At 35.7% G+C, this 25,985-nt stretch overlaps 3 protein-coding genes and 2 long non-coding RNA genes across 19 annotated transcripts; 4 read left to right on the forward strand and 1 right to left on the reverse strand.

The window, feature by feature from the left end:
* Window positions 1-909: 909 nt before the first annotated feature.
* LOC110875328 (ultraviolet-B receptor UVR8) lies at window positions 910-5,960 on the forward strand. Its single transcript, XM_022123526.2, has 15 exons — window positions 910-1,352; window positions 1,977-2,053; window positions 2,891-2,969; window positions 3,053-3,112; window positions 3,206-3,307; window positions 3,399-3,492; window positions 3,643-3,685; window positions 3,779-3,824; window positions 3,904-3,950; window positions 4,077-4,179; window positions 4,319-4,373; window positions 4,448-4,514; window positions 4,986-5,022; window positions 5,128-5,207; window positions 5,486-5,960. The coding sequence occupies exons 1-15, from the start codon at window positions 1,046-1,048 to the stop codon at window positions 5,603-5,605; spliced, it is 1,317 nt and encodes a 438-aa protein (XP_021979218.1). The 5' UTR covers window positions 910-1,045; the 3' UTR covers window positions 5,606-5,960.
* Window positions 5,961-7,420: 1,460 nt separating this feature from the next.
* On the forward strand, window positions 7,421-7,729 carry LOC110929579 (eggshell protein 2A-like). The gene has a single exon (XM_022172735.1). The coding sequence runs from the start codon at window positions 7,421-7,423 to the stop codon at window positions 7,727-7,729; it is 309 nt and encodes a 102-aa protein (XP_022028427.1).
* A 348-nt stretch (window positions 7,730-8,077) lies between these two features.
* LOC110875304 (NAD-dependent protein deacylase SRT2) lies at window positions 8,078-12,392 on the forward strand. 5 transcript variants are annotated; one of them, XM_022123517.2, is made up of 11 exons: window positions 8,078-8,291; window positions 9,585-9,627; window positions 9,749-9,983; window positions 10,056-10,121; window positions 10,691-10,736; window positions 10,820-10,980; window positions 11,141-11,270; window positions 11,366-11,527; window positions 11,684-11,811; window positions 11,902-12,001; window positions 12,086-12,392. In XM_022123517.2, exons 1-11 carry the CDS (start codon window positions 8,250-8,252, stop codon window positions 12,134-12,136), a joined length of 1,164 nt encoding a protein of 387 aa, XP_021979209.1. In that variant the 5' UTR covers window positions 8,078-8,249; the 3' UTR covers window positions 12,137-12,392. The 5 variants fall into 5 exon arrangements, 4 of the variants coding, with proteins under 4 accessions (XP_021979209.1, XP_021979199.1, XP_021979194.1 ...); XM_022123507.2 differs by having other exon boundaries at window positions 8,080-8,291; window positions 9,585-9,631; window positions 9,717-9,983; XR_002556577.2 differs by having other exon boundaries at window positions 8,138-8,265; window positions 9,585-9,631; window positions 9,717-9,983; window positions 11,907-12,001; window positions 12,086-12,330.
* Window positions 12,393-14,444: 2,052 nt separating this feature from the next.
* LOC110875283 lies at window positions 14,445-20,422 on the forward strand. 11 transcript variants are annotated; one of them, XR_004894502.1, is made up of 7 exons: window positions 14,445-14,807; window positions 15,115-16,366; window positions 16,450-16,813; window positions 16,902-17,312; window positions 17,395-17,551; window positions 20,032-20,080; window positions 20,216-20,422. It is a non-coding gene; the product is annotated as an uncharacterized LOC110875283 (long non-coding RNA). The 11 variants fall into 11 exon arrangements; XR_004894505.1 differs by having other exon boundaries at window positions 14,446-14,807; window positions 16,902-17,046; window positions 17,148-17,312; window positions 20,032-20,422; XR_004894503.1 differs by having other exon boundaries at window positions 14,446-14,807; window positions 16,902-17,046; window positions 17,231-17,312; window positions 20,032-20,422.
* On the reverse strand, window positions 17,695-19,229 carry LOC118492562. Its single transcript, XR_004894518.1, has 3 exons — window positions 18,884-19,229; window positions 18,271-18,346; window positions 17,695-17,830 (listed from the first exon to the last, which is right to left on the reverse strand). It is a non-coding gene; the product is annotated as an uncharacterized LOC118492562 (long non-coding RNA).
* Window positions 20,423-25,985: the final 5,563 nt, after the last annotated feature.

The following is a 25,985-nucleotide window of genomic DNA, read 5'->3' on the forward strand; positions in this document are numbered from 1 at the left end:
ATTTTACTTGAAACACCCTAGGTTTGAATTGTCCATGCACACCAGATAAGTAAGTGGAGCCAGCCAAAGTGTCCAAGCACACCTGTATGTTTCATTGTGGATGTTCATTTCACTCCTTTTCATTATACTTTTGTTTTTTTATTAACATAGTATTACCTAATGATGTGTCAAAAGATCTTAAACAAATCTCTTGATTTGAGTTACAATAAGTGAGCCCGTACATAAATTCTCATACCCATTATTATTCATGAACTATACCTTACCAACATACATCATCTTTGTATTAACTCATTTATGTTGTTATGTTATATAAGTGTCTCCATTGGGTTGCATTTAAAAAAAATATATTCTACACTTTTTAATATGTACTTTGTTCAACCCTTACATCACACGGGTAGTAATCTTTATGCTAACAACTTAGTTTTTTAACCAATAGCTTACACCTTTAATGTTTTGATAGAATATTTACAAAAAAATAACATTAATTTATTTAAATTACACCTTTAATGTTTGATAGAATATTTACAAAATATTAACATTAACTTAATATAAAGATAAACACGGTTTAACATTATTATTTTGAACGTTACAAAAATAAGAAACTTTACTTCATTCTAATTTGAGAATAATTTAACCATGTATAAGTAATTTTAGATTAATTATTTAATTATTTCAAAGTAATCTAATAATTTACATCGAGATAGTTGGTAAACGGGTAACAAGCTGCGCCGCTACCCCTTTTTAAATCTTTTGTTAATTTTTATTCATTATCACAAATAAATTGTTCAACCCGTGTATCACACGGGTAGATAACCTAGTAACCAAATATATATAACCAAATTTCACATGAATTGAAAGGGTAATTTCGGAAAATCACTCTAAAAAACATATAAAAAATAGCTGATACACCTCTCAAACACCATCGGCATCTACACACTCCACGACACCCTCCTCTGCTACATAATTCTTCCACAAAACAAAATCAGACCAATCAACAACCCATAAATCGAGTTATGATCACAAATTGAACAGTTTCCGGCACGTTATGTCAATCCCCACACGATTTGCGTTAAAAATTTCGAGATCAGCCTCAGCAAACGCTAAATTGGGGATAGGGTTTTGTCAAAGGAGGTTTATGAGGGTTTTGAGGTGTGAGGAACAGGTGGACGTGAACAATGATGTTGAAAATGTGAATAATCGTAGGGTTGTGGCTCTATGGGGTAATGGTGATTATGGGAGGTTAGGTTTGGGTAACTTAGAATCCAAATGGAGGCCTGCGTTTGTTTCGGCTTTCGGCGATGGGAATCTTCGAGAGATTGCGTGTGGCGGAGCTCATACCTTGTTTTTAACAGGTTTATGTATGACAAGTAGGAATCACAGAATTTATGTTTTATTGCCTTTGTTGATAGGGCTGCAAACGAACCAAACGTTCGCGCGAATAGTTCGTGAACCGTTTGGCGGGAAGTTCGTTTGTGTTCGTTCGTTTATTAAACAAACGAACACGAACAAGGCATTTCGTTCGTTTAGTTAAATGAACAAACATGAACAGAGGTCGTGTTCGTTCGTTTATGTTCGTGAACGTTCGGTAACGTGTTCGTTTGTGTTCGATACTTCATTAGTGTTTTTAGTTTTTATATTTATTTAAATAGTTCAAAATTCCAACCAATTAAATATCTTATAAGTGTCGGTGTATTATATATTCTGTTCATAAACGATTGTTTGTGTTCGTTTGTTTCCATTTGTGTTCATAAACATTAGTTTGTGCTCATTTGTGTTCGTAACAAACAAACACAAACGGACACAAACAAGTTCATTTCCTTAACAAACGGACACGAACATAAAATCTCGTTCGATAAGTGTTCGTGAACAGTTCGCGAACACATATATTTCTTAACAAACGAACACGAACAAGGTCTTGTTCGTGTTCGTTTCGTTCGTTTGCAGCCCTATTTGTTGAAATAGTATGTGTTTTGTAGACAGTGGAAATGTGTATGCTGCTGGACTTAATGACTGTGGACAACTCGGTGTGGACGACGGTAGAAGCTTCACAATTGTACGCTTCTTGGCTTTTTTGTTCTACTTCATATGCAGTTATAGCGGTCAAGGTCCGCTATATGATATATAAGTTATAGCGGCGGTATAGTGGTGGTATGGCGGAAATTTTTGTATCAAGCATAATTTATGTATTTATATATATAAATATATATTTGAAAATATTTATAGTAATATCAAATTTCATAGTAATATCATGCAAAATTCTAGTAGGAACCAGTAACCACTAATGAATTAGGAACCACCAGCGAATTAGGATTTAGCAAGTAGAAGTCCAACGCTCTCTAGATTTACGTTTAATTTTGTTGACTAATGATGAACCAGCGTCCGGCGAATGAAGACTTTAGGCTTCGATTTAGGTTTAATATTGGATTTGGGCCTTTAGTTTGGGTTTATTACAAACAAAAAGTTGAATAATATGGGATTTTGGGCTGAAACAAAAAAAAAACCCCGCTAAAAGCAGTGCGACGACCACTATGCGGGTTTCAGAATAGCGGTCAAATAGCGGCCTTTAGCACCGCTATAAGGGACCGCTATGGCCTATGAGATCGTATATCTGCTAAGTGCTATAGCACGCTATTGACTGCATACTGCATAGCTTTATATATTCGTTATCTTGACAACCGTAATTTGATTGTAGTTTGAGTTAGAGCTAATTTTGTCTTGGGTGAATCTGTTAAAAGTTGAAAACTTGTAATTTCTATTAGGAGTGTGAGTTATGGAGCCTTTACTATCTGTGGTTAAAATTCATAAGTTTAATTACCTAGTAAGTGCTTTAAATCTTCCATGCACCTTTATCTACATTGTTTGTCTGACACGGACTGTCTTGTCATTTTAGGAACCGGTTGAAGTTTCTGGACTTCCTAAGGACATTATAAAAATTTCTGCCGGCTATTATCACTCTTCTGCTATTACAGGTTTATACGTCCAAACGCCTTGTTATTCATATTGTTGATCAGTTGCATTTGTGTTGTCTGATAAACATGCTTCTGAACTGCAGAAAGTGGAGAGCTATACGTGTGGGGAAAGAATAACAGTGGTCAACTTGGTCTTGGAAGGAGTAAGATACTACTGAATGCTCTGTTATATGAAAATTATCTATTTGTTGTTAATAATATTTTTTGAAGCTAACTCCACATCTTAAACTTCACAGAGGCATCAAAGGTAGTTCCGGTCCCAAATAAAGTAGATTTCTTGAATGGTGTTCCTATTAAGATGGCTGCTTTGGGTTCTGATCACTCTATGGCTGTTACAGGTTACAAAAATATAAATACAGTTGTTTTTCTTTTAACCAGTGTACAATAGAGATTAGTCATCTCTTCTGAATTGAATCTACATGTGTTCAGATAAAGGTGAGGTTTTAAGTTGGGGAGGAGGAGAATCAGGAAGGCTCGGTCACGGACACAAATCGAGTCTCTTGGGATTTTTGAGTTCTACCAGGTTAAATACAGTTTTCCTTCTAACTATTGATCGAGTAAATAATGTTTCTATATATGTCTGTTTTGTTATATTACCGTACATTTAACTATTGATTGAGTGAATAATGTTTCTAGTAAAAGAAGATAACGTGTCAGTTCTCTTCTAGTTCAGTGAATATACGCCAAGGCTTATCAAGGAACTTGAAGGGGTCAAGGTACTAACTATAACATGTCTCATATTTGATGGCATTCTTAGATACGCTTCACGCCGAAGTATTTTGTTGAATTAATATTTTCATATAATGCAGATAAAGAGTGTTGCTGCTGGGATGCTGCATTCAGCATGCATTGATGGTACCTCATCTTCCTGTTCTTATTTTACCCGTTACTCTAATACTATTTGATGCCGTAGCCTTCAATTTTTGAATTTCAGAAAATGGTTCCGTATATGTTTTTGGGGAAAGAGCAGTACAGAAGTTGGTAAGTGCCAAAAACAGATGTTGTGAATCATGATTGCATATCAAATAAGAACTATTTTAATTATATAATATATAAAATTAGACTCTTTATCTGATTGATTATGAGGTATTAAATTATTATATGCAGGCCTCAAGAGCTGAAAGTACAGTTTCAACTCCATCTAAGATAGGAGAATTACCATATTCTCAAGAAGTTGCATGTGGTGCTCATCACACATGTGTCATCACAAGTAATTTCTTCATCACTTTGATTATTTTGTATTACGAGAGTGTTCCATAAGCTCAAGTCTTTCTGGTGCGTTGTTATCATATCATATGTGCCATCTGTTTTTCTAACTTCGAATTCGTTTGGTAACTTTTATCACAAAGGTGGTGGAGAACTGTATACGTGGGGCTCCAATGACAACGGTTGTCTTGGTACTGGGTATGTCACCGATACTTCATCTCAGATATTTATGGTCTAAACACATATTATATTGTTACCTTCTCTTATCTCAGTGATACACATGCTGTTCATGTGCCAGAAAGAGTACAAGGCCCATTCTTGAGGAATTCCGTTAGCAAGGTTAGTTTCCAATCAGTTAGCGGTGGCAAAATGCTGGCGATTTCAGTAACATCCTCAGGCGGGTCATATTTTAGTACGTGTCAAAGCGGGCTGGGCCACAAACACTTCTCTTATTCTTTTCTCTGGAACCTTGTATGTAGTTAATATGCTACATATGATTACAAAACTATATTATTACTAGTTTACTACAATAACCTTAATTTATTTTTTATGAGAATTTTGGAAGGTTTTATGCAATTGAATACATTTTGGATGGCTTTCAACCTTTTTGATCTGCTCGACGTTTGACTCATTTTCTTTGTTAAATCTTCTACCTTAACCCATTTGACCCGTTGTATATACAACATAACCCAAATCGATCCATCACTCAGTAGTATATATAATTGGGTCAAAATTGCCGCCTCTGGCAACAGTACCAGATCATATCCTTCTTAGCTGTCCTGCAGTAGTGTGACACATTGTCAATGACAGGTATCCTGTGGCTGGAAGCATACAGCTGCTATTTCTGGTAAGTACCTCTATGTTAGAAACCATGATCTTTGGTGGTCCTGTTTTCAGTTGGTAAGTAGTTATATATTGCTACTAACGTATGTGTAATGGTGTTTACATCCAGATGGGAATGTTTATACTTGGGGTTGGGGTGGTGCCATGGGCACCTTTTTTGAAGCCGAACATTCATCTGGTGGACAATTGGTTCGTTTCCACATTCACTGCCATCCTTCTCTTGTTTGCCTTTTTTTCCATTGTGGTAGGAATGGCAAAAAAATTAAAAAAAAATCTGAAACATTTGGGACGGGTATTCGGGTTTGGAATGAGTTTTATATTTTTTCCCATGTTTGGGACGGGTATGGGATTAAGATAACCAAAGTCCAAATCACGTCCAATATCCGGTCCACTGTCATCCTTGCATTGTATTTAATATACCCAAAGATAATCCTCATGTAACATTTAATCAAATTTTGTGGGAGCAGGGCCTAGGGGATGATGTGGATTACGTTGAACCTACGTTGGTTGACTTTGGTGAGAGTGTGAAAGCATTGCAGATCTCATGTGGGTTCAATCATACAGGGGCAGTACTTGAATTCAACTGATTGCAAACACAGAAATCTGTCTCGTTTTTCTTCAAGCTCAAGTTTTGAATGTGCAGTCAAAACGGTGATTAGCCAAATACCTAATCTACACATATACAAATAACCGTCAAACGGAATAAGAAAGTTTGGTGTGCAAGTCATACAACTCCACAAAACCGCATGTGAATAAGCAACTGTATGTAAATCTATTAAGAGCATGGTGTATATGAGGCTCTTGTTTATACTAAAAGCAAATCTTCTTTTTTCCAAAAACAAGCATGTGTGTGATCCTTATGTCTATGCTGATTTGTACCTTTTGGTACATATGTAAACTTACTTGGCAGTTGGCATCATAATTGATCCCTGACTTCGTAGATCCTTTTGCTCGATATGTAACATGGGTCAGATCACATCTAGTTGGATTGGACTTAAGGGTGTCAACTGTGTCAGATTTGTGAGTTGACGGGTTGTAATCTAATGGTTAGACGGATCGCAAATGGATGCGACTTGTTTGTTAAACGGGTAAAAATGATAACCAAAATCTGATTGTCACCTCTATAATTTGACTCATAAATTGTTTTTATTCTTTATTCTTTTTTCCAGCAATTTCAATGTATTACAGTATTAGACGTTATATTACAAAGGCTATATTATTAAAGTAATATATATTTTTTTTAAATAAATAGACTTGAAGAGTTTTGACAACATTTGAAACGTTTTAGGTAATGTTCAACTAGACTCGTTTCATTTTTTTTAGAACGGTGTATTTCTTTGTTTTTTGTTATGTTATCTGTAAGAATTGAACCCAAAACCTTTAAACCTAGGTGTTTCTAAAGGTTTTTTCTCTACCAGTGGGCCACCAAACTCATTGGTTGGTTTCGTTTTTTATTTGGTTTTCAAGGCCGACTGATTTTACCATTCAGAGTTGAAACATATCATAAGTTATCCGTGATGACAAATCAAAAGCTTGTGACATTGGAAACTATAAGAGATTTTCAAACACCTAAACTGAATTATTTTGACTTTTGAAACTATAAGATATGATATTTGAGTTTATGTTTTTGCTATATTTTTTCATCGTTTAGGTTAATTAGACCATATGTTATAGGTACGGGAGAGGGTGCGGGAGGAGAGCTTGGCCTGTGAACCTTGCATCGGTCCTTACTTCCCAATGATTTTTATCCCCGTTTATAGAGGTGTAATCCATTGCATGTTTTTCATAAATCTATCGGTTGTCAAAAAAAAAAAAAAAAAAAAAGAAGCTTTTTACCTATAAATACCAATTTAACCTTTATTATGTTTACAAAATATTTCTTTTCATTTTTCTATTAATCTCTTTACTTTTATATTAAAAAATTTCTTGATCTCGCATTTTTTTTTTGTTCACTCAAAATGAACACGGTTAAGTTATTGTTCTTTCTTAACATTCTCAAATGTTATGAACACGGTTAATTTTTTTTAAATATTATTCTTAAGCAAATTCTAGCTCAAATATTATGCGCACGGTTAATTTTTTTTTTTAAATATTATTGTTAAGCAAATTCTAGCATGGCACGAGTTGCATATGGGAGACTTCAAATCGTCTCAATGCCGGCACAACTTCGCTTAATAGACGAGGTAATGGAATGGACGAGAGAATAAAATGGATCATTACCATTCCATGTCTTGTTTGATTATACTATCAGGAATGGAATGAATTATTACTGTGTATTGTTTGGTGGCAAAGAAAAACACGAAGGAATAAAAACAGATGGTGAGTGGTGGTGGTGGTGGTTGGTGGCGGTGGAGGCGATGGCGGGTGGGTGACGACGGCGGTGGTGGCGGAGGTGATGGCAGATGGCGATGGAGGTGATGGCGGGTGGCGGCGACTGGTGGGTGGTGACGGCGGCGGGCGTCAGTGGTGGTTGGTGGCATCAGTGGCTGGTGGTGGCAGTGGCGGCAGTGGCGATGGCGGGTGGTGGCGGCGGCAGTGGGTGGCGATGGTGGCGGGTGGGTGGCCACGACGGTGGTGGTGGCCTTCGGGGTGGCGACGATGGCGGGTGGTGGCGGTGGCGGGTGGTTGAGGTGGTGGTGGGTGGCAACGGTGGGCATCGGTGGTCGGTGGTGGTGGCGGGTGGTAGCGACTGTGGTTGGTTATGTTGTTAATGAAGGGTGGCAGAGGGGATGAAATGAAAAAAAAACATGAGGGAAGATGTAATAATTTTTAAGGAACGAATTGCATTGTGTAATTAGTGATTCCATTCCATTGAACAATCAAACACCATTTTCTTCATTTCCTCTAGTCCATTTTTTCTCGCCTCATATTCCTAAATAGCAAACACTACATACTCATAGTGTGACCGGATCATAATGGGCTAGTACGGACCTGAGCCTGCTAGACGGGTCCAAAAAGTGGTTATACATCACGATTATCTATCTTTTTCCATAAATATTTCCAAAAGTTTTACCTTTTTGTGGTTTCCAAAAGTTTTACCTTTTCTTTTCTAAGTTTTTTCGGGTTGGGTGGAACAAGTTGTTAAAATAAAAATAGAATTGGAAAGGGAAAATTAATTTTAAATGGTGGAAAATCTGGCAACGTGGAAATATCATACAACCACTTGAAAACGCCGACGACGACCACAATGCTACCATTTCCTTACGTTCTTCAACATAATTCAGAGCTCACATGGCCATGGCGACACGTATTTCTTCTCAATTCTTCTTCTCCGTAATCTACTTATCTCCCTTACTTTTTCTGCAATTCAATAATTCGTTCAATCACACATCCATTTTTGAAATTTACACTGAAAAACCCTAGTTTAGTGTTTTATTTGACTGAGTATGATTTTTTTTTTTTTTTTTTTGAAATGAGATATTTGATTTGAATTTGTGCTTAATAGTCGTTTGATAGAAAATTGTTACTGAAATATAAATTGCATAAACATTAATCGACACCTAGGGTAAGATAGATACTGAAATTAGAATAACACTGAAACCTATTAATAAACAAGTTATATTTTTAGAAGGAGCTGATGTGTGAAAAGCACAATAATATATGAATACCACTTCGGTAGTGTTTCGTTTAACATAATGGAATGGAATCAGGATGGAATTGGAATGTAGATTCCGTTTGTTTCTTATGTCCTTCTTTTCAACAAAAGAAGGATTTGGAATTTAACGCTAACATAAGAAACGGAATCAAAATTCCAATTCCATCCAGATTCCATTTCATCAAGTGGAATTCCAAATCAAATTTAAATTCCTATGTCAATTCCAATTCCATGAAACGAATGCTACCTTCAGATTCATTGTAGAGCTATGTTATGAAGGATTTCACCTGATGATAAACTCACTTGATTCAAAATTTGTATATTTTTTTGTTTATCTTCTTAATTGACATTTAGAAATGAATACCACTTAAAGTTACAAAAGTTGGTGAATTTAGAAAAACCCTGAAACCTAGGTTGAAATTGTGAAGCTAAATCTATATTGCATTTGGAAACATGTAAGGAATCGGAGTTAGTGCTTATCTTTCTAAATATAACTGAATGCGGTTTGTTTACCTCTTAATGAGGCTCTTAATGGTTCAGACCTCTTATTGGTTCAACACTTAACGGTTCAGACTATTTGTTTCACGAGCAGATGTCTGAATGGTTCAGACATTTGCCTCTGAATGGTTAAGATTTATACAGTCTGAATGGTTAAGACCTCTAATCTGAATTGGTCAGACATTTGCCTCTGAATGGTTAAGCATTATACAGGCTCTTAATGGTTCAGACCTCTTACTCTTACTGGTTCAGCACTTAATGGTTCAGACCTCTTACTGGTTCAGCACTTAACCATTCAGATGTTGTCAAACAGCCCTTAATCTGAAAATCTAACCATGGAATTATTATTCTCTTACAAAACTGAATTATTCAAGACCAAAGATTTGTAGTTTCTTGAAATTTAATGTGTCGTATCATTTCACTTTATAATTACCACTGGCACCATCTTGATGTGTTCTCATCTGCATATGCAGTCTTTCAATAACGCAAGGAAAGTTCTTGCACATTTCATGACAGGCAAGTAATGCATGCTTCTTGAAACTCGAAAGTCTTTTTCAAATCATCAGAATGCTGAGTGTGTATAACAAATTGTTATAGTTAATTAGTTTTCTATATCTGTCGTCTTTGAAGGGAACAGATGCAGTCAATCCAGCTAGAAGATATTGTAAAGTTCACAGGAAAGCAACCAAATTATCATTTGGCGGTTCTGTAAAGTATGTTCAGACAGTTTGCAGAATCTCAGCTCCTGGCACCACTTGGGAAGGTGCTGATATTCCACCAGCTGATGCTTTAAAAGATAGGAAAGTGGTCCCTGATTCGGATCCACCAAGTACTAAAGATGTTAATCTATTGTATGAATTTGTTGATAAAAGGTAAGCGGTGATGCCGAATTTTTAATCTCGTTTAACCAGCGTTAGAGGCTTAACATCCCCGACTTTGTGCAGTACAAAACTTGTTGCGCTGACTGGTGCTGGCATAAGCACGGAGTGTGGAATTCCTGATTATAGAAGGTACGTCCAATCTATATCTACATTATAATACTTCTAGAAGTGGCAAACTGGGTAACCTTTTGATTGGCACGCTAGATCTGAAATACTTTTTTTCCAAAATAGTTGATCTTTTTATGTTAATGAATATTGTGTCAAATGTGATAACAATATTGTGCATAATAATAGTTTATTTTTTTTGATAAAATGATTCCGGAGTTTATATGCATTGTATTTACACTTTGGGTGACTTTCGACTCACGTATCTTTAAGAATTTTTATATATATTACTCATTTTGACCCCTTGGAGATAAAACATAAGCCTAATCGGGTGTAACCGACCCGGGTTGAATCGCAACCTCTAAATACTTGTCGTGTGATCAAATCTTTGACCTGCAGACTCTTAAAAGTTTTTTCGAAGATTTTTGGAGTAACTTCTAATAGGAAGTTTAATTCATAGATGAACCACATGAAAGATTTGTATTATATATTTATATATCAAAATCATTTGCAAAATCAGACTTAAGCATTGATGGCTATACTTTTGTAGTGTTAGTTGTTATGTTAATGTCATTCATCTCCTATAAGTGCAGTCCCAATGGAGCTTATAGCACTGGTTTCAAGCCAATTACTCATCAGGTAATTTAAAGGCATCTGGTTTTCAATGGCTGCATTTTTCCAGTTGTTGATTGTTCATACATTTTACTTCTCTATATGCACAGCAATTTACTCGTTCCAGCCGTGCACGAAGGCGGTATTGGGCTAGGAGTTATGCAGGATGGAGAAAATTCAATCAATCCAAGCCTAGTCCCGCTCATACTGCATTAGCATCTTTAGAAAAAGTCAACCGGTTGAACTTTTTGATTACACAAAATGTTGACAGGTCAGTAACAGTTTTATCTCCAAAATTTACCAAATCGTTGTTTAAAACCGTTTAATTCTAGATTATTATTATAAATTATTATTATTATTGTTATTATTATTATTATTATTATTATTATTATTATTATTATTATTATTATTATTATTATTTCATTTCCCAGGTTGCATCATCGTGCTGGTAGCAGTCCACTTGAGTTACATGGGACCGTCTATATCGTTGCTTGTTTGGATTGTGGGTTTTCTTTTCCTCGTGAAATGTTTCAAGACCAATTGAAATCCCTAAATCCAAAGGTCAAAACATTCAAAACATTAATTTCCAACTTTATTCCTTTTTAGGTTTATGATGTATGTAAATGTGTAAGATATATATACACCTTTTAGTGCAGTGGGCAGCAGCTATAGAGAGTCTAGATTACGACAGCAAGTCAGATAAGAGTTTCGGGATGAAGCAGAGGCCTGACGGTGATATCGAAATCGATGAGCAATTCTGGGAAGAAGATTTCCACATACCAACTTGCTCTAAATGTAATGGAGTACTTAAACCCGATGTAAGCGAATTCCTTTAAATAGAACTATTTAATAAATTAACTTTCATGTATTTAAAATACACTTTGGGAGACTTTCCTGGTTTTCTTTTTATCTATTTTTACTTATCCTTTTGACTCGTTGAGATGAGATATAATTGTGATATTATATGTGTGAAGGTTGTATTTTTTGGTGATAATGTACCAAAGGATAGAGCTAATATAGCTATGGAAGCTGCTAAAGGGTGTGATGCTTTCCTTGTCCTCGGTTCCTCGGTTATGACCATGTCTGCTTTCCGACTTGTCAGGTACAGATTTTTAGTTGAAACGTTAATCGAAATCGTATATTGTTGGTCATTTATTGGTTTAATCTCGAAACGTTAATTGAAATCGTACAGAGCAGCTCATGAGGCTGGTGCTGCTACTGCAATTGTAAATATAGGCAAGACCCGAGCTGATGACTTTGCAGATTTGAAAATCAACGCACGGCTTGGAGAGGTCTGCACTACAAAGACCAAATGTTATTACAAAAGTCTTTCTGTTACCTGAATTCTGATTTTAGTTTACTGTTGGTCGTTGCAGATATTACCACGCCTGCTCAACACCGGTTCCCTCAGTGTTCCTGCTATCTGAGTACCTGAAATAAGTCAACCCGCTGTCTCAACTTAGTCAACTTATCTTCACAAGCTAAGTATGTGTATCTTTATGTGAAATTTCGATTCGATTGTTCTCTAGCAAGTGTGTTTATAACAATTGAGATGCATTTTCAAGAAATGTTGTATTCATGCCTTTAATGAAAGATTAGCATTCTTTCATTTTTACTGAAATAATCAGTTGAGTCAAGCACATTGTGGTATAAAAATTGTTTAATTGAAGTTTTTTCATATTTTGAGTCACTGTTTGTGATCATCTGTTGATGGTCATTTTTGCTAATACAAGCTTGTATTTTGTTCTACACGTATCATCTAATCCATGCCGATAGTTGATATTACCTATATGTGGGCTGCTCAACCGCACACCCGCTATTTCTCTTCCCATTTTTTTTTTTACATTTACACTAGGTTATAATCCCGTGTACTACACAAATTGATAAATGTAGCATTTAAAAAAATATATATGCATTGCGTGGTTGAATAAACTCATGTATATCTATAACATCATTTATTAATATTTTAACCAACATAAGTTTGTAGTCAATTTGTCATGGCGCAACTCGATAGGTCGGGGGCTCGGGGCAAGGGTAGTACCCTTGGGTGCCCCTTCCTCCCTAAAAGGAGCTTCTTTCTTCTTCTCTCTCCTTTTTTTTGGCAAGATTGTAATTAACTTTCTAGCTAAATGAAAATATTTTTCAATAATTTTTAAAGTTAAATTATCTTTAATATACCTTAGCTCATTTAAAAAAAACAACATACCACTACTTGCACAAGTTAATGCTATATTGTCTTAACCCGTTAAACATTATGTCTCTTTTCAAATTTGATTTGAACTCGTGATGAGTTTTGAAACACATGTATGTAATAATGTGTCTAACTTATTAAAAAGGTATGTTCATCTTTCCAGGTTGATTCCGAATTGTAGTGAGTTTTGTTGCATACGCATATTAGAGAATGTGTAACAATTGCAATGGCATGTCCAATTTCCATATTCAATTTGTTTTATATGTGTATATGCATGTGTAATCCATTAGACCATGGGGTATGGTGGGGCTTGGGTTGGGGCTTGAGTTGGGCATTTGGTGACACGCGGATCTTGATATTCTCAACCCAAAGCCAAGTTTTCAAGGGGTATGGTTGGAGCTTGGGTTGGGCGTGGCTGGGCGGGTGGCATAGCCACATCAACAATTTTTTTAATATATATTTATATTTATAACTACATAAAAAATAAACATATATATTTAAAAAAAATACATAAACATACATAATAATTATCAAAATAAAAAACAGTCATTCTTCGTCGTCTTCGTCGGTTTCGAACCCAGGAATCGTTGAAACATGTTCCACCAAATCAGCTCGAAGGTTCTGATGTATATCCCTTGACTTTATTAAAAATTCATTTGCCGCTTTATCTTCGTCTGTTACGTTACCTGGTTGGGGGTCATCATCATCACGTTTCCAATTTGATCCTTGTCCTCCAAAATCATGTTGTGAAGAATGATACATGTGTACATCACGTTTCCAATTTGATCCTTGTCCCATAGTCGACAAGGCATTGCCAATATTCGCCACCTTTTCTTCAAAACACCGAATGCTCGCTCGACGTCTTTACGTGCAGCCATCTGGACCCTGTTAAACTTCAAAACCCTGTTGTATTCATGCCTTTAATAAAAGATTAGCATTCTTCCATTTTTACTTAAATAATCAGTTGAGTCAAGCACATTGGGGTATAAAAATTGTTTAATTGAAGTTTTTTCATATTTTGAGTCACTGTGTGTGTGATCATCTGTTGATGGTCATTTTTGCTAATACAAGCTTGTATTTTGTTCTACACGTACCATCTAATCCATGCCGATAGTTGATCTTACATTCTTACCTCTATGTGGGCTGCTCAACCACACACCAGCTATTTCTCTTCCCATTTTTTTTTGTTTATATTTACACTAGGCTATAATCCCGTGTATTACATAGATTGATAAATGTAGCATTTAAAAAAAATATATATGCATTGCGTGTCGTGTCCGGTTGATGGGTTGGCGGGTTGACGGGTTACGAGTTGGCGGGTTGGTGGGTTGAAATGTTCAACCTGAACACGACCCATATTATTTTTCGGGTCAAAGATTTCAACCCTAACCCGACCCATATTAATTCGGGTCAACCCAAACCCGACCCGTTTAACCCATATTTTTAAATGAGTTATATAAGTTGACGATTTATAAACGAGTTGTTCGGTTTTAAACGGATTATCGATAACATTTTTAATGATGAGGATAAATAAATAATATGATGAGTTAAAATTAACATCTATATATGATAATAGAGAAACCGAATGAATAGTAAGTGACTGCTGGTGTCAACCATCTATTGGGCCAACCTTTTACATGCCACATGTACGGAATCTATCAATGGCACTTGCCACGCATCCAAAACCCAGTAAAAAACCCACCACCCGTTGTTCACAAACCCTGAAACCCGTCACGCATGAAAACTAACAGAGAGAAAGTGGGGGTGGCATAAAGAAGAGAGGGCTCATGAAGGAACATCGTCAAACTCCGGCGATAACAACGGTTGTTTCTAGGGTTTTGAGACACGGTCCGCCGCTGATGACGACGGTGATGGTGGATTCGAGGTGGGTTTACAACTGATTCGAGGTAATTTGATTTGTTCTGTGTGTTTCGATTTCGATTATTACAGATAGTATGCTGCTGTTACAATCGACGATTGAGGAGCAGTTGATATTGAGAGCGGTTAAGGAGGAGTGTTGTTGGGAGAGTCACATGATTTTTTTGTTATTCAGTTGATTTTGATACCAACTGTTTCAACAATTGGTTGGTTAAAGTATTTTCTCAACTTTCGAATATCATTTGCAAATACATCATATTTAGGTTATTTAGTTAGAAATTAGAATCCTTTCTTCATAAAATGGTGGGACGCATTTGATTTTTGTGATTTGCATAGGTTGTTTGTGCTGCCAAGCAAGTGAAAAAGGTGATCCGACGAAATCAAGCGACAACGATTTCAACGCTAGATCGGGATCTTTTTTCCATCATACCTGGTACATATATATTATTACTAAAAAACTAATTTCATTCATTCAGTAATGGAAAATCACTTTTAAAAAGCACATCTAAACACCCACTTACATGTCACCGTTTGTACCCATTTGTTTATAGTTGGGTCGATTTGAGTTATTTGTTGTGTCAACCGGTATCGAACCAGTACTGGTATCGAAAACACCGGTACGGTCCTGTTCGGTATCTATACTTGAGGCGTGCTCCTCAGGCCAAAAAGCCCCCAAAAACAATCAGAAAATGCACCTTTTGGTCGCTTCCTGTAATTACACAAGGCGCTGAGCAAAAAAGCCCCAGGCCCTGCGCCTATGCGCGTTTTTTAAAACCAGGTTCAGAGGTGGCGATTTCTTCGGATTGGATGGTATTTTATATGAAATCTAACAAGTGAGAGGTGTAAACTTTGAAGGCTTGGTTGAACATGTAATGGGTCAGAAGTGATCTATTGGGTCTTCTCTTCAACTTATACCAAACACTAAAAAACCGCGGCCACCGAATGGGTATTAAACTAGGTTTTGTAGAATATACAAAAACTAACCTAGGATATGCAACCTTCTTTACAGCACTTAAGTCAGTTCAGTGTTTGATTTGGTTGATTTTTTTGTACAGGTACTGTGGTTAATTTTAAATACGCGGTCTTCATACTTTTTGCTGTTAATTTGTAGTTACAAAGTGATAATTTGCTCGGATCTGCTTAGAATTTTATTGCTCCATGATTTTAAAAATCTGGTGATGGGAGTGTTGAGCTGTGTAGTGAGCAAAATATAATGATTGTTCTAGCGCCATTATTTAACTTCACTTTCGATCGTGTTTGTGGTGCAAGTTCTTGATAGTGTTTCCACCATTTGATATAGTGTAAGCTACGTGTAACGGTGTAAGCAACTTTGATGCTAGCTACAATAGTATAAAGCCCTGTGAGCCTGCAAGTGATTCTTGCATTCTGTCAAGAAGAAAAGTGCATAGAGAACATGGAAGGTTTGATAAAGAATATGTGATGCGGTGAGAAAGTTGGGCCAGAACCTAAATGCCTTTGTGTCGTTATGTTGTCTAGAACTGCCAAGAGTGGGGTGAAGCTAGAGATTGTTATGACCATTCCGAAACAGTGCAATATAGCTGATCGTCCTGTTGGTTATCAAGTGGAGGTTTGTTTAATTTCGTTTCTTTTACAGGCATATTTGATGTTTTTTTTCTCAATGATGATATAGTTGTATGTTATGCTTTGCAGCTTATATAGTGCCTTGAAAACTTGAAGGCTATTAGTTTCGACGGAAGCTGTACCAGTCTTGTGCCAAGCGCAAGAGAGAGAGAGAGAGAAAGAAATTACGGTAGAGAGAGGGAGAAAGAGGGAGAGAGAGGCAGGGAGGAGAAACGACGGCGTCGTTTCGGGTTCTGCCGCAAACACAACGCCGGTGGCGACTATGGTTGACGTTGCAAGCTCCGGTTCTGTCAAGAGAAGAATATTTGATACATTTTCAGCATAATTCGGTAATCTTGAATCGGTTCCGGTGAAGCTCCGATGAACCGTTCAACACTTACATGTCTCAGATCTGTTTAGATCGGTGACTCTCAGGCCACCATCGATGGGTTAGGTAAGTCAAATATGTTCCACCACAATCCCATTTCATATACCATGTTCAACAACAGCAACATTGTTTTAATTATTTTCCTCAAAAGTAGGTTTCACGGCTTTCCCATTGATTGAGGATATCTCAGGAGCCACGCGATGACATTGTGGTTGTAGTAGATTTAGATGGCGATGAAAGGTTAATGTGGTGATTTTGAAAGTGTTTTGGTCTCGAAATATTTTCTCAATTTGTTAGTGGTAAATTGGATTTTATATAGTGTTTGACTTTAGAAGGTTATATCTCCATTTCAAAATTTTCATCTTAAAATGATAATAGTTGGTAGTTGATGATAATCTAGGTGATGAGGCTGTTGATGATATGGAATTAGTGGGCTATAAAGGTTTGAAAAAATGGATTAATGATAATTGTGGTCAACTACAGGGAGGGAGCTGTGGCACATGAAGACTTTGAGGGGAATAAAGTGACTATTGGAGCTGGTGATTTGCAGTGGATGACATAAGAGGTAAGAACATCACTTTGAATGTTTGAATAGTTATGGTTCTGATTGGAGTTTATATAGTTAATGGCATGAATATCTGTTATAGGGATGAGAATCATTGGAACGGCTACTCGTGTATGGATTGATAGATAAAAATTGAGCTTTGGAAACCCAAAACATATCGGATGGGGCTTCTGGTGTGGAAGTGATAAAAAAGTCAAGGGTCGAGTTCGGTATCAGGTGATACCTTAGCCGAGTAAAAGGTTGCGAGCATGCATACTTTTTTGTCACTGTCGATCACGATTTCATTTCTCATTTTTATTGTCACACCCCAACCGATGGCGGAAACATCGGGATGAGACGAACAAATTGCTCAAAACAACATAACACTAAATGTGACAATATGATTTAAATCATTTTATTAAAACTAAAGAATAATACATTGTTGCAAATAGTGAACATAAATTCAAACATTGTTTAATTGCTAAAATGAGTATCTAAAGCCATCCTAGCTTGTTTTCTTGATAACTTCGTCTAACAACCTGCAACATGTATTAAAATAAAATCAACAAAAATATGTTGGCGAGTATACAAGTTTGAAACATAGTATAGTAGAATAAAGTGTTAAATGTGCTCATATCCAACATGAATACAATGATACAAGTTACTACTTTGCCATTCAATATCGTTCAACATCGTTCAATCTCGTTCAACATCGTTCACATATCGTTCAAATATCGTTCAACATCGTTCACATATCGTTCAAATATCGTTCAACATCGCAATACCCCAAGACTCAAGGGCATTGCGATTAACACGTTCAACTTGCATAGCATAAGAGATTAACAAGTATCAAATTGTTTCATGTTTAAATGTGGATAGAGTGTGATTAAAACAAGACTCAAGTGTTGTGTAATTTGAATAGAGAATACATGTTGCACCCAAATGTGTTTAAAACGAAAATGGGATCGAGTATACTCACATTGGTTGCGTTGCGAAATCTTGTAAGAACGTACGAGTAACGATGGAGAATAATCCAAGAGAACGAAGTGGTTATCCTAGATGTTTAAAATAACACGTAACGAACCCATTAAAAGTTGTAGGTTAATATAACCCTAATATTTATGGTTTACGATATAACTCAATGTTAATTATTAAACTTTTAAAACAAATTCTCTTTTTAATATATATATATATATATATATATATATATATATATATATATTGTTGTTATTATAAAAAGATTAGTTTAATCCTTAATTGATTTGATAAGATAGTTAATATGATCAGAATGTTTTGAAACATTAAGCCTTTTTTTTAATTATGGCCGAATGATTTTAAAAAAAAAACATGATAACATTTAAAAAGTATTAATTATATCTATTGTTTTAAATAAAAAACATCAACAGCAATTCAACTTCTATGTTTCAATACTTAACTGTATATACTTTTGATTGATACACAGTTGAGAATAGATCCGAACATCAAAAGAAAAAAATGTTTCAAACTCTAACTTCAGTCTGTTTGCATTGTTATTAACTGTTAAAGATCAATTTCATATAAAAAAACGAATCGATTTAATCAAAAGAATGTACCGAACAGTTGACGTATCGATTCCGTCGTAAAACTCCGGCAGCTTGGTTCACTCCGACGACGTTTCGCGAATCCGGCGAGACTTGCAAGTTACTCCGACGACTATACAGGGATGTTTCTTCCTTCTGAATCGACAAGGTCTAGAGAATGGGTTTATGGTGTGTGTTTTGCGAAACAGAGAGGGTGTTCGAGAGGTGTTCGGTTATTCCGGTGAAAGCTTTGTTCTCCGGTGACGTGATATAAACGAGAGTTTGAGAGAGAGAGATCGTTTTGTAGCAAGGTTTTGATACAGCCAAGGTTTGCTTAAATACACGTTCGCGGGTTTTAGAAATACCGAAATTTCCGAAATCGAAAGATTGGATGAATGAATTAAGTCACGTTCATGGTATTCATTCATGATTTTTATAAAATCGGGAAAACGCGGAATCGAGATTTCAATCCCGATTAATCAGGGATCGACCAAAGAAAGGAAGGTGATAGCTGTACGTGTGGAGGTTTTGGCGGCAATCCAGGAAGTCAAATGGAACGAAATTGTCGCTTACTTAATATCAAAAGGATACCTTGTTTGTTAGATGTTAAGGCCGCAGTGGAGCGGTTAAGTTATTGTTGCGTGAGCGGGTGAACCCGGGTTCGACTCTAACTCGGGTCATCTTTTTATTGTTTTTTGATCTTTTAACATTTTCAAAAGATTACACAATTAGTCCATGTTATAATTCTGTTAATTACATAAGTGTCCCTGAAATTTTTAATTAACCAGCTAACTAAGTTAAATTATAACTTTGTTAACTAAACTTATTAACTAGTTAAAAGAAATTAACTTATAACTTTAACTAACTTTGAAAACTAGTTTATTTATTTTATTTTTGTTTTTAATTTTTTTTTATAAAAGAATACAACTTTTAATTGTATATTTATTAATTTAATTAGTTAAATAAAATAAATAAATAAAAATATTGATGATTATTTCTTTAATAATTGAATAAAGGATTTAAATAAATATTGAATAAATATATAAATAAATAAATGATTTAAATAAAGAATAAATAATTAATAAATAATGTATTTAATTAAACAAATGAATAAATAAATAATTTGATAAACGCGAAAAATTTCGGAGCGTTACATTTATTAACAGATCTCTTTCGTCTAGGGTTTTTGAAGACTATTAGGATGCTTTCAATGATGACTGGGAGCCTCAGGTTAGTGGTCAAGACTAATGTTCATAATATTTAGGTCAAAGAAAAATGTTAATTGCATATTTTCTCAACAAGTTATATTTATTTGTGAATGTGTTCTTGCTGTTGTAATCTCATTTGCCATTCTTGCTTTGGCAGACTCAAAGATCATGATGTATGATTTAGATGCATAGACAGGTTACCATCTTCGGTATAGAAAGGACTTTGTACAACATTTATTGTTATTTTTTTTATTTTTGGCACTAACTAGGCGGAATACTTTATAAAACAAATATTTTAATTCGTCTGTACTTTTGGTACTGACTAGGCTGAATATCAAATACAAATCGTTTCGACTTTGGTTCATGCGTGTGGGTTTACGTATTTGGTGCTATGTGCTTAACCGTCTCTTTTGAGTTACCTAAAAAAGGCTTTACGCCGCCGCAACGCTCGGCGGGTAAATAACTAGTTACTATATGATAAAAAATAAACACAATGAACAATGATTTATTATTTTATTTTCTAAATTAAAATTAGGATGGTATCGGATATAGATATCGGTCTCAAATTTATCAAAGCGGTGTATTTTCGATACCGGTTCTACACAGGTATTCACTGATTTTTACCCTCAAATACCGGTGCCGTACCAGTACCAACCGGTACCGAACCGTACCATGCTAGGTATATTCGGTACCGGTACCCACTTTTGGGGATTTCGATAACGGTATTTTCGGTACCGGTTGGTACAAAGTTCATCAAATCCTGTAGCAACGCAGTAATGCAAGTAATTGCACCGTTTAGATTACTTTTCATACACACAGTAAGTAAACTGTATTTCGTTTGAATGAGTTTTTATATACACAACAACTTATTTTGCTTTCTTTTGTCTTTTTCTGTAATGAATGAATTGTAGCATGTAAAATTAACTTGGATATTTAGAATATTGATAAGCAAATCGTATCAAATCCTGTAAACGACCCGGTATCGTATCGGTACCAAATTTACTATACCAAATCATTTTCGGTACCAATTTGGTACCCACCTTTTGGCGTTTTCAGAACCGTTACTTTCGGTTCAACACCGGTCTAGCACCGTACCTGTATTTATTGATTTTTACCTTCAAATGCCATACCATATTGTACCGAGCATTTTCGGTGCCGGTATCTAATTTCGATGATTTTCCGGATCGGTACTTTCGCTGCCGTTACCGGTACCGAGCTCACCATATTTTAACGTGTTAGCACCGTAGTAATAACTGAACTGAAAACAACCGAATTTCCAACGTGGAGGACGTGTGGGTCCTATTATTATATATTAGGTTATTTAAAATCGTTTTTTTATGACGGAGTGACTATCCTTACCACGTCTTTTTATTTATGATTTGATATTCGGTATCTGTTTGCCGTTGCTGACACGCCTTTTGTAGTCATTGGGTTCCGCCGTAACGCGCGGACGGAAAGTAACTAGTTATTATAACTAACCATGTAAAATAGAAACCAAAAAAAAAAAAACAAAAACAAAAGAGAAAAATGCAATTTGCGTCCCTGTGGTATGTGCCAAACATCTACCTGAGCCCCTAAATTCATTTTTTGGTTTTTTGAGCCCCTGACCTTATAAATTCATAACAGTTTGAGTCCTTCTGTCACACTGCCGTTTGTTTGACTGTTTGAGCCAGGGGTAAGACCGTCTTTTGGCATATATTCATAACACTTTGCGTCCCTGTGGTATGAGTGAAATATCAACCTGAGTTCCTAAATTCTTTTCTTGGTTTTTTGTTAAGAAATCATTGATTTAAGGGAAACTGGCCTGTAATAATCCCACCTAGACCTTATTGGCCATTAATAATTCCACCTCAGAATATTCCCCCCACCAGTCCCACCTTTCACATATTTTTCCTATAATGGTCCCCCGTTAAAAAACTTAACGGAGTTAAGCTTTTTTCCAAATTACAAACAGATTTTTTGGGGCTTTTGATTAGAACGATGATACGAGTCCATTGATGTAAAACTTGCCTCAAAACGGTGCCCCAAACAATGAAAACGGCGCTTCAATTCGGGTGTTTAAATTTCCAATTAACCAAAATCAAGTCACTTGGAGCACCATTTCGAAGTAAGTTTTACATCAATAGACTCGTATCATTGTTCTGATCAAAAGCCCTAAAAAATCTGTTTGCAATTTGGAAAAAGGTTAACTCCGTTAAGTTTTTTTAACGGGGGACCATTGTAGGAAAAATCGGTGAAATGTGGGACTAGTGGGGGGAATATTCTGAGGTGGGATTATTAATGGCCAATAAGGTCTAGGTGGGATTATTACAGGCCAATTCCCCTTGATTTAATAATTCAAATTAACTCTTTTTACTAATAACCCCTCTACTACTTCTCTCTACTAATAAAATAATACAAACACCACTAAAATAACCCCTCTACTCTCTCTCTCTCTCCCTCCCTCTCCCTCTCTTTCTCCCTCTCTCTCTCTCTCTCCCTCTCTCTCTCCCTCTCTAATTATCTTACCACCAGCATAATCCACCTGCCACCACCACCTATCTGCCGCCACCACCACTTCACCTAAACTTCATCAGACAACCATGTATGATTCTTTGCCTAACAACATATCAAAACCCAAATCTACCCTACCCTTTTTCCAAACCCACCTCTACATGTGACCAGTGGCGGACTCAGGAATTTTTTTATGGGGGTGCGGAATATTTTTAAAGATTTTAGGCCCTAGGTATATAAAAAAATTCAGTATCAGGTCGGGTCGGGTTATGTAAAACAAAAGAATATCAAGCTAAAATTTATATAATTATCAAAAACATATCAAACGTCCTTACAAACATATTTAAAATGTTGCTTTACGGGTTTTCATTTTTTGAAATCTATCCAAAACATCTAGAGCTACATTTCTAAGCAAGTCTTTCTCTATATAACATATACAACTAATTTTCAACATTAAATACTTGAACAATCATCACCAAACTTCATAATTTTCAACTTTAAAATCAAGCCCTAGTTTGAATTGTTGATTCCTTCTAACTAACCATTTAAACACAGTAAACTTTAACTAAAACAACAAAATCAACCAAATAAAGTTTCAAAAAACAACAAAACAACTAAAATTTCAAACTTTTTTTACCAGTTGTGTTTCTCCAAAAAATACAAATAAAACAAGAAAACAAAAAAATAATCGAACCATACCCGAAAATAGTGATGAGATGCTGTTTTCGTGAGTTTGGTGGTCAAAATTGCGGTGGATTGGGTTATTATATTTTAGTTCAAATTTTATTAGATTGGGTTGGGCTTGAGTTATGGTGTAGTTTGGGTTAAAGGTTAAGAGAAAGTTAATTGGGTTAAATGACAGTTAATTAGTTAAGTGGAAAGTTAATTAGGTTGTATTTAAAAAAAATCAGTGTTTACGTAAATTTTTTATAAATTCATAAGATTTTTTTTCCTAAGTGGGGCGGTCGAAAATTTCCAAGGGGTGCGTACAGAAATTTTCAAGGGGTGCGATCGGGATTTTACCGGGAATTTAGCACTAAATTTTATTTTTTCATGGGGTGCGCCCGCCCACCTTAACATATAAGTGGGTACGCTCTTGCCTGTGACCGTCTTTCAAACCGACCACCAATAAACAAGTGTGACCGTCTTTCAAACCCACCATCACGCACCTCTATCTGTGACCGTCTTTCAAACCCACCCACCACCAATAAATGTTGGAAAAACGTCTGCTGAAAATCCAACTAAGGACCTTTTGAATTATTAATGATAAAAAAGTGAAATGAAGTGCTCAAATTTTGATGTTAATTTAGGAATGAAATACAACATTTTTGTTGTATTCAAACGGAAAAAGCAAAAGAGGTGGAAAGAAAAAGATAAAGCAAAGTGTTCAGTCACTGTCTATCACCAAACCCTAGATACATAAATACCCTAGATACATAAATTTACCGATAACGGTCGATTCTCAACAGATCTCTTCCTCAACGTCTACATTCATCACTCTTCCACAAATCTCTCATCCAGCTGTTAATTTCGTTCTGGTTAACTTACTTTTACTCAAAATCAGAAGGTTGATTTGTTGTGTTGGGGTTGAAGAAGGTTGATTTGTTGTGTTGGGGTTGAAGAAGAAGAAAAAGGGTAGGGTAGGTTGATTTTTTAAAAAAAAAAAAAAATCTAAACATGTGTGTTCATATTCTGTACTAAACTAGTAATAAGACCCGTACGCGTTGTGGCGCGGGCACTTCGTAAACGTCAAATGAATTAGTCCAAGCGTTATGCGTATGATTGAACTCAGTTTAACCTATATAAGCATCGTGATTCGATCAAAACGTAAAGCAAATTGAATTTATACCATACACTCATAAGATATTATATGCGACCCGACTAACTCGAATACCGTCAAGTCAAAACGAATATGCGACTTGAATCACATGTAGAAAATGTACAAAATAAAGCACGAAATTAGTGTACACCAAGTTAACGTTGAAACGTAGACAAACTCGAACTTATAGGAAAACGTGTACGAAATTTGTGTCGAAATGTAGACAAACTCGAATATTGTACCGACTATGCGGCGTGATTATATATAGATTATTAACGACCCTTTACGTTAAAACGTAGACCAAATCGAATTTAATCACGAATCGTATTTGACCCGATTATTTTTGAACAAATGACACGTACATAGAAAGTATGCTCGAAAACGTATTATAATTGAAAACAAAATTGACTTCAAAACGTAGACCAACTTGAATTTATTTTGTCAAATCAAGACTATTATATTTGACCTGAATAGTTTCCGAGCAAAACTGACATCGAAACATACATAAAAAAGTAAGCACAAAAACGTATTATATTTTATCCGACTTGTTTTCAAACAATTTTTTTCATCGAAACGTAGACCAACACATTTTTATACCAACACGCACATAAAGTTAAGCACATAACAATTTTTTTTTAAGTTAACGACCGAACGTATTAAGAAAAAAAAAAACAGAATATATATACTCTCGATAGGGTCAAAATGACATTTTATAAAGTTTACAAAAAGTTTAGGGGTTAAAAATTACATTGCCTAAACTAAAGGGCCTAAGAAAGGATGAAAATGAAAGTTGAAAAACTTAGATGTCAAAAGGAATATTTAAATAGAAATGAACTTTGAAATAATTTGTAGGGTTAAAAGAGGAATGTCCACCGACATTCCTCTTTAAGATTATATAAATTAGGGTTTAATAAAGTTATTTGGGGTTTTTAGAAGGGAAGAGATGACAAAAGACGGTCTTACCCCTGACTCAAACAGTCAAACAAACGGAAGATTGACGGAGGGACTCAAAGTGTTATGAATTTATAAGTTCAGGGGCTCAAAAAACCAAAAAATGAATTTAGGGGCTCAGGTTGATGTTTCACACATACCATAGGGACGCAAATTGCATTTTTCTCAAAACAAAAATATAAAAGATTTTTTTTATCTAAATAGTTAAACGGGTTAATGGGTCAACCCGTTTTTATACGGGCCAACCTGAACCCGACCCATTTTAATACGGGTCAACCCGAACCCGACCTGTTTTTTTAAACGGGTCGTGTTAGTCGACCCAAACCTGTTTTTTTTCGTGTCGGGTTTTGGTTGGGTTAACGGGTCGTGTCAAGAATTGCCGCCCCTAGAATAAACTCATGTATATCTATAACATCATTTAATAAATCTTTTAACCAACATAAGTTTGTAGTGAATTTGTCATGGCGTAACTTGATAGGTCGGGGCAAGGGTAGTACCCTTGAGTGCCCCTTCCCCCTGAAAGTAGGTTCTTTCTTCTTTCTCTCTCTGTTTTTTTGGCAAGATTGTAATTAACATGAAGTTAAATGTACTCAGGAGTACCAAGTGCAGTTACATGTTTAACTTTCCACTTAAATTTAGATAAAAAATATTTTTTCAATATTTT

The sequence above is a fragment of the Helianthus annuus genome, chromosome 1, assembly GCF_002127325.2.
Source record: "Helianthus annuus cultivar XRQ/B chromosome 1, HanXRQr2.0-SUNRISE, whole genome shotgun sequence".
Classification (NCBI taxonomy): Eukaryota; Viridiplantae; Streptophyta; class Magnoliopsida; order Asterales; family Asteraceae; genus Helianthus; species Helianthus annuus.

Bases quoted from the DNA above. Each gene is read 5' to 3' on its own strand.
- LOC110875328 (XM_022123526.2), top strand. From the start codon at position 1,046: ATGTCAATCCCCACACGATTTGCGTTAAAAATTTCGAGATCAGCCTCA. The intron at 3,308-3,398 runs GTTACAAAAATA...ACATGTGTTCAG, and splicing joins TCACTCTATGGCTGTTACAG to ATAAAGGTGAGGTTTTAAGT. The intron at 4,374-4,447 runs GTATGTCACCGA...CTCTTATCTCAG, and splicing joins AACGGTTGTCTTGGTACTGG to TGATACACATGCTGTTCATG.
- LOC110929579 (XM_022172735.1), top strand. From the start codon at position 7,421: ATGGCGATGGAGGTGATGGCGGGTGGCGGCGACTGGTGGGTGGTGACG.
- LOC110875304 (XM_022123502.2), top strand. From the start codon at position 8,206: ATGCTACCATTTCCTTACGTTCTTCAACATAATTCAGAGCTCACATGG. The intron at 10,122-10,690 runs GTACGTCCAATC...CTATAAGTGCAG, and splicing joins GGAATTCCTGATTATAGAAG to TCCCAATGGAGCTTATAGCA. The intron at 10,981-11,140 runs GTCAGTAACAGT...TTCATTTCCCAG, and splicing joins ATTACACAAAATGTTGACAG to GTTGCATCATCGTGCTGGTA.